The sequence below is a fragment of the Pogona vitticeps genome, chromosome 12 (genome assembly GCF_051106095.1).
Source record: "Pogona vitticeps strain Pit_001003342236 chromosome 12, PviZW2.1, whole genome shotgun sequence".
Taxonomy (NCBI): Eukaryota; Metazoa; Chordata; class Lepidosauria; order Squamata; family Agamidae; genus Pogona; species Pogona vitticeps.
In genome coordinates, this window is record NC_135794.1 from 13,247,673 (window position 1) to 13,260,588 (window position 12,916).

General features: G+C 44.8%; 1 protein-coding gene across 4 annotated transcripts in view; it reads right to left on the bottom strand.

Annotated features, from left to right (window-relative positions):
* The window catches only part of CORO2B (coronin 2B), a 173,548-nt gene that overhangs the window by 34,387 nt on the left and 126,245 nt on the right, over positions 1 to 12,916 (bottom strand). For 3 of the 4 annotated variants that reach the window (XM_020808151.3, XM_020808150.3, XM_078380874.1), the window contains 2 exons: positions 10,341 to 10,457; positions 2,029 to 2,178 (listed from right to left, as the gene is read on the bottom strand). In XM_020808151.3, the coding sequence (XP_020663810.1) occupies positions 2,029 to 2,178; positions 10,341 to 10,457 (267 nt within the window). Of the gene's footprint in view, positions 1 to 2,028; positions 2,179 to 10,340; positions 10,458 to 12,656; positions 12,719 to 12,916 lie in introns of all 4 variants that reach the window. The other variant, XM_078380873.1, reaches the window with a different exon arrangement.

The following is a 12,916-nucleotide window of genomic DNA, read 5'->3' on the forward strand; positions in this document are numbered from 1 at the left end:
ACTGGTCCAGGTACAGCGTTGGATGGGCTTTAACAAGAAAAGCTCCTTCACGTCTCGATGAGAATAAATAATTAATACTAACATTCTGTTCAATGACTCAGAAAGTTGATGAACATCACACCGCTGACTTCTGCAAGAGATCCTCTGAACAAAAATGCATGTTTAGTTCAAAGGAAGCAGGGAGGAATCTGTACAAGGGGGGTGCAGTGCAGCACTAAGTAGGACTACATTTTGTAGTATTTGAGCTGGAAGGAGAGAGGTCAAGAAGGACAGCAGTTCTGAGTGAGGCTGGAGGTGAAAAGATTAACAAGTATCAACAATGGTCTATGAACTGCTCAGCCAAATTATCTAGATTAATGGAGAAATCAGACCACATTTAATAGCAGTGCTCCATGAAGTTATAAGAGGCATCTGATTGTTCTGGGCACAAACATTTCTCATCTCTTCATTTTGCAAACTAGCTTGCTTTATTTGGTGAAAAGTCTCTCTCTCTCTCTCTCTCTCTCTCTCTTTCTGTGTGTGTGTGTGTGTGTGTGTGAGTGAGTGAGTGAGTGAGTGAGTGAGAGAGAGAGTGAGAGAGAGAGAGAGAGAGAGAGAGAGAGAACTGTTTGCTTGGTGCACAGCTCTGAAAGAATAGCATTACTAGAAGGGAAATGTGTTATCATCTTCTAAGTCTGAGATTGTGACCTCATTGCTATTAAGATGTGAGACCAGAGTTGATGGGACCAGACTGACCACTTAGCCAAGTTCATCTGCAGCTCTATCTGCTGTAGTACAGCAGAGTTCAAGCCAAACATTTTTCCACCTGCAAACTGCCACATCAGTATTGGAAGCAAAGAGATTGCGTCCAAGAGTCAAGGTTTGCAGGCTGAGATACCTCCCCTCTGCCATCATCATTCATTCCACTTTCCCCCATTCTAATATTAACTCATAGGCAATAGTGATGTCAAAGCAGAGAGCAGGTATGTCAAAGAAACCAAGACAAGCTCCACGATAAGTAAAAGGGATTCCCACAGAGCAGCACCAACATCCTAAAATGGCAATCAGGGTGTGAATAAGGGATTACAGCATTAGGGCAGGGGTGGGCAATTAATTTCTATAGGGAGGCCACATGAAAAATCTGAACTGTGTTCGGGGGATGAACCAACTTTACTTAAAAATAAAAGGAAACAGTGATGTTATGATTGTTTTTATTTTAAACTTGTTAATCTTCACAAATACTAAAGAGGTTTTTTGTGGTATGTTAAAGATAAGCAACTGATCAACTTTAGACAAAAAGCTATAAATGGTTTTGATGTTCAACTTGTTCAGTGAGAGAAATCCAGTCTGTTTTGGGCTTGAACAAGGTGCTTGAACACTGGACTGAAGCAACGACCGGCGAGCCGGACAGGAGCGGCTCGTTGGCCGTATGTGGCCCTCGGGCCGCACTTTGCCCAGGTCTGCACTAGGGCATAGTCCTTGTCCATGGCAGTGGGAGGAAAGTAAATGTTCTGTGAGAAGAAGGGGTGCTTTCCAGTTAGTGACTGAACCTCCATAACTGAAACAAACATAGTTAGGCATTAAGAAAACTGGATCACACTATTGGTCAGTCTAATTCAGACTTGCCTGTACAGACTGGCAGTGACTGTTTTGGATTGCAAGTGGGAATCTTTGCCAACCTTAACTGGAGTTGTCTGGGATTGAACCTGGGATCTTCCACATGCAGATAGACTCTGCAACAGAGCTATGGCATTTCTGTTCACCATACACCCATTTTATGTTTATTTAGATTGTTATGTTCACCATTTTCATCCAAGAATCAATCTGTAATTTGATGAACAACAGATAATTATTTGTTGCATGATCTCAGCACCTCCTCCTTTCTGTCTCATAAGTACTACTTCCAAGGAAACTGCATTAAGCCAGTTTTGTGTTTATAGTGCAGATACCCATCACTCTTTAGCCCTGCAGTGAAGCACACAAGTGTCCCAATTCCATCACTCCTAAGGATTTTCAAGGAATGTGTGAGAAAGATTTTGCCCAGCTCACCTTATAGTCATATCCTGCACTGAATAGGATATTGGCGGTGGTTGGGTGCCACTCTACAAGGCCAACACGCCGGCTGTGTCCATACAGCTCCAGGACAGCCTCTGTCATGTTGTGCTTCAAGCCTGCATCTGGTATTTCCCATATTCGAACCTTGAAGAACAAGAAAGCAAAAGCATTTTGCAAAATGACATCTTTATCTATTTTGCTCCCATCTGCCTGCCCCTTCAAAAATGGATTACCTCCCAAGAAAAGCTTTTCTCTCAGTAAAAATGTTAATTTTTAAGGTGACCCAGGACTTTTTATTGCTTCAGCAGGCCAACTTTCAAAACACCTTAAGTACTTGCCTCTGCAAATATGGGCTACATTTTACCCAACAAGGCCCTCAGTCTACAAATCAACTACATAATCAATTTATTCACACAATGCAATAAATGTAGCTCATGGTGCAATCAGATGGCAGTTTAGGACTGCTTTTGGCACAGTTAAGCTTGATCAACTTTTCAGAACATGATGTTCCAGTAACTGTGAACCAGCCAAACCTTTATTCATGGCTAGCATCACAGTTGTGGTTTCCTGGCAAGGGCTACTGTTTGTCACATTCCCAGGGGGTTTCAACAGGCAAACGTTCAATAAGCCAGTCCAATATCAGAAGTCCAGAAGATGCAAAGCAGATACAAAAATGCCAAAGCCAAAACACAAACCATAGTCAGAGTCCAAAGCCTAGGGTCCAGAAAACAAGGTCCAAGATAAGCAGGAGCATAGATGCAAGCCAGAGTGTTGACTTGTTGCTTCCACAAGCTTCTAAGCCTCTGGGTGAAGATTTTATAGCAGCAGCAGCCATCTAAACACTTCATCCTGCTAAAACTCAGGGTCAACCTAGTGCTCCTATGGGAAGCATTCATGTGAGCATTCATGAGATCATTTGGTTAGGGGCAGTGGATCAGCTAAGACAGATGCTAAATCCGATTTGAAAGCAGAGACAGAGCAACCCACAGATTTGGGGCTCGAATTGTGTGCTCATTCTCACTTCAGCCAAAGTATTACCCAAGTCTAGTGACTGGGTAAGTAGAGGAGATGATGGATGGCCAGAGGGTGGAGGGATGGAGTCATCGTCCACAGAAAGAGAATCAAGACAAACAATCTGCAGAAGGAGAATCAAGACATCCTGGATGGGAAGTGAGGAAGTATCTTTGTTGGGTGCTGAACAGAAGCTTAGATTTGATGGGGGGGGGGAGTCCAAAGAAGATATCTTCTTTTTCTTGATTTATTTAGAATAGTTGGATGTTGAGGGTGATTTTGAGGTTGGTGCAGATTTCAATGTTGATCCTGAGCTCTTGGATTTCGAGGTCAACTTGGATTTAGGTTTTGATAGAGCCAATTATGATATCGGAGAGGTGGAAGGCATTTCTGCAGAGGCCGTGCCAAGAGGCTGGGGAATTGGTGTGGCCTCCATCGAAGATGGTAATGGTCAGAGGGAACGTTCCCAAACAAAAGATCTGAGGTGCTGTTGTCTAGGTTTGAAAGCCTGTTTCGTGAGATTTCTGCAGGCCTGGCAAGATGAGGGTTGATGTGACTCCTCAAGGCAAAAGAGACACAAGTCGTGTCCATCAGAAAGGGGGATTTTATTAGGGCATGAGGTGAACTGCTTGAAAGGCCCTGTGGGGGGGGGGGGGTCACGTTCCCGGGGGTTACAACAGCAGAGTCTGATAAACCAGTCCTATGTCAAGAATTCAGGGAATGCAGAGGCAATATCCAAATACCAAAGCCAACTCACACAACATAGTCCAGGGTCAGAGTCCAAAGCCAAGGGTTCAGGGAACAAGGTTCAAGGCTGTCAGGAGCGTGGATGCAAGCCAGAGATTTGACTTGTTGCTTCCACAGATTTTCAGCCATCTCAGAGCTGTTTATATAGTAAAAACAGCCTTTGAACTGCTGGAAGCCTTTTCATCCTGTCAGAACTCAGGGCTAGTTGATCAGATGTTTCTGTGGGCAGCCTTCAAGTGATCCTCTGACCTTTTTGTCATAAGTCTTCCCCAAAGCCTGGCCCGAAGCCTGTCTACTGGGGGAGGAGATTCTGGAGGCGATTCAGGTGTTTGTATTTCTGAGTGCTCAGCATTCTCCTCAGCTACAGTTAACCCTTCAGGTTCCAGATCTTTGGCTGCACTCATGACAGGGGGCCATAAAATGGCAGGAAGGGGGGAAAGGGGTGGTTGGGAGAGGGGAAACAGTTCAAAAAGTTTCTTAGTAATTTTTCTCTCTGTATCTGTTTTAGTAAACAAATCAAAAGCAAGGTGAACAGAGAGCTTGTCAAGAGATGAAACCTCAGCAGCAGCAAAAAGGAACTGAGGTAATCACCAGGACAGGTGGACCATGTATACTGTGAGGGGGGGGCGGTCCTGGTGAACACATGATAAAGCTCTAGAATATTCTGGAAACCTCTGCACAAGCACAGATCAAACCCTATAGTGCACATTCACAGACACCACGAAGAAGAACCTGTCATTCCCTCCTCCTCCTTCTCCAACTCACACACACACCTAGCTCCCCTTTTTATAACTTAAATCAGTCTCTGTATCGTGATGGTATCCAATCAGCATAAAGTCCTTCATTTGAAAGTCCACGCCAAACTTGTAACTTTCCAAAGTCCAATCTCCCATTCCCAGGCTGGTAAACAATTAGGATAGAATTCAGTGTTCATGACTCTTGAGATACAGCTTTGATGCATTCTCCCCAGGAAGACAAAACAATAGATTGGTTCTCACGCAGGAGTCTTTGGCACCTGTGAGATGTTGAAAAACAAGTACCACAAAACACATCTCCTCACACACTTTGAAACCAAAGAATTATCAAGGGAAGCTTTGCATTATGAAACATCTTCCAATATTGCCTTCTAAAGTTTTTCACACAAATTTAGATGTTGTTTTAGCAATATTTAGATATTTTCAACCACAAAAAAAGGTTTTAGAGCAGTGTGCTCCTGAAACAGAATGGAAAATGAGTTTATTGATTGACTGATTGATTTGATTTGATTTGTATACTGCCCATGTGGCAACCCAGGCCACTCTGGGCAGTTCACACAGAACAATAAAACAGACAGTATGATAACAAAATAATGTATAAATTCATCTATACAATTGAAACAACTAAAAATAACATTGATAAACATTAACATAAAAAGGGAAAGATGGTGGGGTTGAATTGTAACTTGGATCAAGGTGGAATAGAGTCCAAGAAGGCCTGTTTAAAAAGGAATGTTTTTAGTTTTTTTTTTCAAAGTTCCCACTGAGGATGCCAAGTAAATTTTGGGCGGGAGAGCATTCCACAATTGTGGAGCTACCACTGAGAAGACCTGGTTCTCTAGCCATTGATTTATGGCTCTCTCTCGGGGTCAGAACCCTCAATAGCCTGGCCTGGGAGGATCTTACTGGATGGGCTGATCTAGTCAGAAGAAGGCATTCTGTCAAATAATGAGGTCCCAAACCATTTAGGGATTTGTATGTTAACACTATTACCTTGAAGCTGGCACAGAAACGGATAACCAGTGCAGGGCAGCCAAGGTGGGGGAAATATGCGAATGTCTCCTCACCCCACTTAAAAATCTGGCGGCCAAGTTCTGGACCCACTGGAGTCTCCATGATAGCCCCAAGGGCAGCCCCACATAGGGACCATTACAGTAGTCTAATCTCGAGACTACCAGTGCATGGGCCAGTGTGATGAGGGACCGGGTGTCAAGGTAGGGATGCAGCTGAGCGATTTGCCTTAGATGAAAATAGGTGGTGCAGACCACAGACACTATCTGGGATTCCATTGATAGTGCTGGGTCCAGGAGTATGCCCAAATTGCGCATATAAGACAATGTTAAACATATGGTATAAATATTGAAAGAATTTATGCTCATCTAACTCTCCATTTGGATTAGTGACAGAAATAGATAATTTTCCTGTCAATATGAAAGTGTATGTGGAATTATTTAAAGAAAAAAGTGATTAGATTGAAAGATTGGTTGTATGAAATGAGATCAATAGCGCAAATGAAACCAATTCTTCAGAGTAAGAATATCTCATGGTTGAATTATATACAATTAGAAAGACGGACTAATAAATGGGGAAAGAAATATGAATGATTCAGTAAAGGGCACAGTGAGTAAAATTTACAGATTCCTGCTCGATCTAGAAGAAAAAGAAAGCGATAAAGAAGGGGTGAAGCTAGTGTGGGAACAAGACTTTGGAAAAAGGATAAACGAGGAAGAATGGAGGAAGATGTAGAATATGAGGGTTTTAAGATTTATGTCAGTGAGAATAAGGGGAAAAATTTAAACTGTGTCTAAGATGGTATTTACAACAAACAAAATTAAATAAAATTAGTGCTAGTTATCTGAATGTCTGTTGGAAATGTGAGAAGGAAATTGGTACATATTTTCGTATGTGGTGGGAATGTGAAAAAGTACACAGATTTTGGAAACAAATTTTTAAAGAATTAAATGATATATGTGAAAAAGACATAGAATTGAATCCTGAGATTGCTTTCTTATCAATATTTGAGAATGTGGAATATGATGCTTAAAGTATTGATAACTAATTTATTAACAGTAGCGAGATTAATAATAGCTAGGCAATGGAAATCAAAATCTGAATTTCAAATGGATGAATGGTATAATGAAATATGGAATATAGCTACTGTATAAATAATAAATTAACTTGTAATCTAAAGTTTAGGAAAGGAGAGTTGAAAAAGAATATTTTTTATGAAATATGGGACAGATTCTTGGAATATGTACTAACAAGAGGAAAGGGGAAAGCTCCAAATCAAGAATCAATGCAGTTCTGGAGAAGAGAACAATAAAAGAAGAGGAAGGATATAGATGGAAGAAGAAGAAGATTATTGCAAGAGGTTCCATCTACGGTGGTGGGGAACACAGTTAAATTGCATTTTGGTTTGTGTATTTTATGTTTATCTTTTAGTTAAAATATAATAAAAAATATTTAAAAAACAAACTGTGCATCTCATCCTTTGTAGTAAGAGAGACCCCACCAAAGGAAAGGGAGGCTCCCAAACCACAGACACTAGGGGCCTCCACCCACAGGATTTCTATCTTGTCCGGGATCAGCCTCAATCTGTTATCCTTCATCCACCCCAATACAGCATCTAGGCAGTGCTCAAGGAATGGGGCCACATCCACTGCAGAAGGGTGGAAGGAGAGATAGACCTGGGTGTCATCTTTTGCTTCTCTTACCTTCCCCCTACATTTATTGGCTACTTGCTTGTATTCTACTTTGGTGTTTTCTCCATTTTTCCATTTCTTATACATGTTTTTTTAACACTTAGCTCAGTTGAAAGTTCTTTAGTCAACCATTCTGGTTTCTTTGGACATCTCCCATTTTTCCTTCTTATTGGAACAGTTTTAGATTGTGCCTTTAGTATCTCCCTTTTAAGCAATTCCCATCCATCCTGAACTCCCTTCTCTTTCAGTATCTTTGCCCATGGAATTACAGCCAGTAATTCCCAAAGTTTACTGAAATTGGCCTTCTTAAAGTCTAGAATGCATGTCTGGCTGCACTTGGCTTCCTCTTCCCACTGTATAACAAATTACAAGTGATGCTTTTGAATTGTGGCGCTGGAGGAGGCTCTTGAGAGTCCCCTGGACTGCAAGGAGAACAAACCTATCAACTGTAACGGAAATCAAACCGGAGTGCTCACTGGAAGGACAGATCCTGAAGCTGAGGCTCCAGTACTTTGGCCATCTCATGAGAAGAGAAGACTCCCTGGAAAAGACCCTGATGTTGGGAAAGTGTGAAGGCAAGAGGAGAAGGGTACGACAGAGGATGAGATGGTTGGACAGTGTCATCGAAGCGACCAACATGAATTTGACCCAACTCTGGGAGGCAGTGGAAGACAGAAGGTTCTGGCATGCTCTGGTCCATGGGGTCACGAAGAGTCAGACACGACTAATGACTAAACAATAACAACAATGGAATGGAAAGAACTTCAGATTTTAAAAATTCAAATATAATTGAAACCAAAAGGTCTAGATCCTTCCAGGCTTTAAATGTGACTGCAGTCCCTTTGTATTGAACCATGCAGAATTAAGGTTTACACTGCTTTTTTTCTGTTCGGTTGGGTTTTTTTTTTACTTTTTTGCTCCTTTAAAACTTTTGTGGCAGGGAGGTTGAACATTTCCATGCTAGGAACAGATGGTACTTGTTGTATTTGTCCTGTGCAAATGTTTTAAAACCCTACGTTAGTTCATTTCTGAAGAATTTACCAAACTCCACTTTTTAAAAATATCTAACAGGAAGAATCTGAGGTTTAAAAACGATTACCATGCCCCCTCAGCATATCGTAGTTACATGGGGTTGCCGGGGAGACGGCAGTTGCATCTTCCTGTTTGCGTCAGCAGCAGCAGCTCCACCACCTGCCGCCGCTGCCTTTGGCTGCCTCCGTCTCCTCCCCTCCTCGCGATCCCAGTCCCTCCGCCCACTCGGTGCTGCCCCGTGGTTGCTCGAGGGCTCCGACAGGGCAGCCCAGGAAGAAAGAGGAGGAGGGGAGAGGCAGGCAAAGCTGCAGCTTTGCTGGAGGAAAGCAGCTCCCCACCCCCACCCCCCACTTCTTGCCCCACCCTCTGCAATTATTAAAAGGATGGCTGAAGGAATTGGCACAGATGTTTGGGAAGGAAATGAAACTGATGGGAAGAAGGGGCCAGAAAGGTTCTTTCCTTGCCCAGACCATTGATGAGGGCGAGGGGTCTTGGCGAGGCGGGGCTTGCGGAGAAGTTGGGAGGAAAAGAGGCGCTCCGTGTTTTCCCAGGCGCCTTGCATAGAGGTGGGAAAAGGGACCTTTTGCGCTAAAAAGAGCCAGGAAAAGGCCTGCGGGGTTCAAGATTACACCAGTGCAAACACAGGCTGATCCCACAGATACTTCTGATGGGCCCTAAAGTGGATTCAGACTTCTGGGGACTCCCTCCTCAAAAAGTAATTTTCAGAGGTTTACCAGCCCTTCCATCTTGGGGGGGGGGCACTGGGACCCTTCCTCCTTCTGCCGCTTGGCCCGGCTGCTCAGGCAGGCCCTTCTCCTAGAAGGCACCGCCAGGAAGGCAAAGCCGGAGCCACCCAGCCAGCTCAAGGGAGAAAGGCAGAGCCTCAAACACAGGCGTGGAGGCAGGAGCGATGGTTCACTCCCAGCTGGCATTGGGGTCGTGTTTCCCGCTTGTCCTAAGGGGGGGGTGTGTGTGGGCAGGAACCAATGTCTTCCACCTGGCAGGGGATCTGCCAATTCCTTCCTCAGATGCTCCCATTGGAGGGGCTTTGCTTCAGGTAGCCCTCTTCCCATTGCCTCGTGGGCCAGCCCGCTTGAGAAGAGGTGGGCAACGGAGCATGCAGCTGCCACCGTCTCTTTGCAGGAAGCTCCCCCCACTGCCTCTTCGCGTGCGCCAAGTCCCCGCCTGCCCTCTGACCACATCAGGCAAGCCCACTCCCCTCCTCGCGGCTGCTACTAGCACAGCGCAGTGAAATCACAGGAGGATTTGGATGGGTGCACCTCCTTCGAAGCTGAGCCAAGTCCCAAGACAGAGGGGCTCTCGCCCTCCTCCTTCAGGGGCCAGAGGCGCCTCCTGGGCCCAGCCCCCCTCTTTGCCTTGCCAAATCAGCACACAGCAGCAGCACCAAGAGGAGCAGCGGAGGCAGGAGACCGGGACCCCGGAAGGTGGACTGACAAGCCGGCTGGAGCAGCTCCCTGAGTTAAGAGCTGGCAGCAGCACCCCAGCGGGAAGCAGTGGCTTCTGCTCCAACTGCCTCTCTTCCCCAGGGCCTGGACAGACCCTCAGGGGCAGTCACGAGCCTGGACTCCTCGCCTTGCCTGCAACCGGAAGCAGCTCAGCTCCTTGCGGCTGGGGGGGCCAGGCAGTGTGGCAGGGAAGAGCGGTTGCTGCCAGGCACACTCAGGCCACCCCACCAGCTGGTACGCACAAAGGCTGAGCCGCTGCTGGTTGCAGGGAAGGCGAGGAGTCCCGGCTCGTGACGGGTGCTGCCTCCACCAGATCTCGACATGCCCCTCTGCAAGCATGACACGCCCCCTGTGTGGGTGGGCGGGGGGCAGAGATCCGTGTCTGCAGCCCATTTCCGGCTGGTCCATGGACCGGCACCAGGCCGCGGATCGGGGGTTGATGACCTCTGCTTTAGTGCAATAATTTAACTATCTAGTCAAAAGGTTAAAAGTCAGGTAGAACCACAAAGCACTTACTGTTGTGGTGGTGGTCACTACTACTACTACTATTACTACTTATAATGCAACTATACACAGTAATGTCATCTACTTACTGAGGTGTCTTCTGAACAAGATGCGATGATGTTCTCAATGAAGGGATTCCATTTGATATCAAGCACATTCCCTTGATGGCCACAAACTTTAGGGTAGTTTGGTTCAATCCGACCAGTCTACAAAAACAAATATGGGAGTAACAGGTTGTAACCTTTTAGTACCAGGACTATTCATTTTTAAGGATAAAATTGATATAAACTGGAAGCTGTCATGAAACAAGGAATGCACAGTTTGCAAGCATTTCAACCGATGGAAAGAAGACAATTGCTTTTAAAAATATGTTTGGAAGAGGAGATGAAAAGGGGGTTTTGCAGCAGAGACTGAACTTTTGGGGATCTTTGTAAGTAAATAATCAATTCTTACTGATTCTTGTAAAGTGTTTACCTTTCTGGATTGAACCAAAGATCCATCTAGTTGAGGATCCTATCTGTTGTGGTGGGCAAGCAAGCTCTCAAGCATGGCAATAATCACCCTCTTCACTTGCGCTCAGTACCTACCAACCAGAGGCAGTCTAAACACCAACAATTATCATGTTTGATAGCTAGCAGCCATGTAACTTTTGCATTTGCCAGATCCAGGTGGGAGCACATGACAATGATTTCCCGTGCAAGAGGCCACAATAGGAAGCCACAAGTTGCCAGACAACTCCCCAGCAACTTGGAACCATTTGTTCTCCAAGTTCCAGGAGAACTTTAGCAGCCCCTTCTTGGCTTGCTATCTAGCTAAAGGTACAGCTCATTGCCAGCACTTGTGTTCCTTTTAATTGTTTATTGGCCCTTCCAGATCATAGAATCATAGAAAAGTGAAGTTGGAAGGGGCCTACAAGGTCATCATTTTGCAACAAGATTTAAATTATGCCTTGCATTTACTTGGTCTAGCTTTGCTAACTTTCTGAACAATTGGCCAGCTTCAAGGGCAGCAAGGTAGGTTACTCAGGAGACCACAGGGTATGTTAAACTGAGTGAAGCACAGTACAAGCTGATCTTTCAAAATCCCACCACATTCCATGCCATTGACCAATATAATGATTCTGCATTTGTAGGCAAACAGTATTTGTAGCAGGTGCGGGAGGAAGATTAGACTTTCTCTTTCATCATTGTCATTGTCACCATCATTGTCATAGTCATCATCGTCTTATCCATTTTAATAATCAAAATAATGATTGTGATTGATACTAGGGTTTGGATTTTGTGCAATTTGTATACCTTCTTTCAGCAGTCACTCTGCTCAGTTTATGCTTCCCTCCCTCTCACCCTCCTTCCCTCTTTCACACACAAATCTGCTGAGCTCTTTGTTTTGGGTCTTCTGAGACAAATGGCTGAGATGTGCTTCAAGGAAGCAAACGTGTCTAAAACGGTGGTAGTGATACGGACAGATTGCTCACTTGCTGGCTCAGGCATTGGTCATATGAGGGAAATGTTTTCTAGTTCTTCCAGTACTTTCCATACCTCCGTTGTACTGAATCATGGTCACATGGTTAATATCCTGGGATGAATGTCTGAAGAACTTTTAATGGTACCAATTTATTTCCCCCTGTTTGAAGTGTTATGGCTGGCTACACCACGGTACTGGCTTCTTTCTCTCTTGTTTCAATAATATTCATTGATACATAAATATATCAGGAACAAGGTTCCCTCTAAGGCAGTGGTGTCGAACTGTGGCCCTCCAGATGTTCTTGGACTTCAACTCCCAGAAGCCTTCACCACCACCTCTGCTGGCCAGGATTTCTGGGAGTTGAAGGCCAAGAACATCTGGAGGGCCACAGTTCGACACCACTGCTCTAAGGTATGTGACTGCATGAGCATGTGTTACTCCACCCTCTCTGCATAGCTTTCCTTCTTCCCTGTGCACTCACAGTGATAGTTTCCAGCCCCTTTTATTCCAGTTACAGTGGAGTCTGGGGGGGGGGGACCTCACCTGTACAGCAGGGCAAACATGCGCACGGGGGGGGTGGAGCCCTGTCCAGAGGGACTGAAAATTGGAGGGAACATTGATTGGGAAGGGGTTCTGTTTAGGAAAGTGTCCCTCTGTTGCACTGGCTGCTCCTGAAGAAATGCACTGCACACAATGGACATGGGGTATCCACAGCATGGGATGTCCACACAGCAGTGCTGGTGATCAATCAACACCCCCATGATATTGGCATACTGATGGTTCAAAATATCTTCACATAGAAATAAAAAAAAATATTATTTCTCACCAGTAATGTAATGGTGGTGGCCCCCCAGTGATGTACTTGTACAAAGATATCAATGTATCAGGCATGAACATTTTTAAAAATTAATATACGTGCCTCAGTAATGACAGCCACCTACCTGGCTTTGATCCTGAAAAGAAGCAGGGCAGGTTGTGCACACAGGCAATCCTGGTAAGGAATCTGTACGACAAAGGTACAAAATAACACAACCCTCTTGGCAATGGGGAATTGTTCCACAGTTACATTGCTGGCTGGGAAAATGTCTTGATCTTGACTGTGTGTTATGTGACCAGGAAAAAAAAAGCAACAAACTGGAGGATAATTGGACTACATTTACCTCATGTGACCAGGCCCTCAGTGATCCAAATCTCACATTCT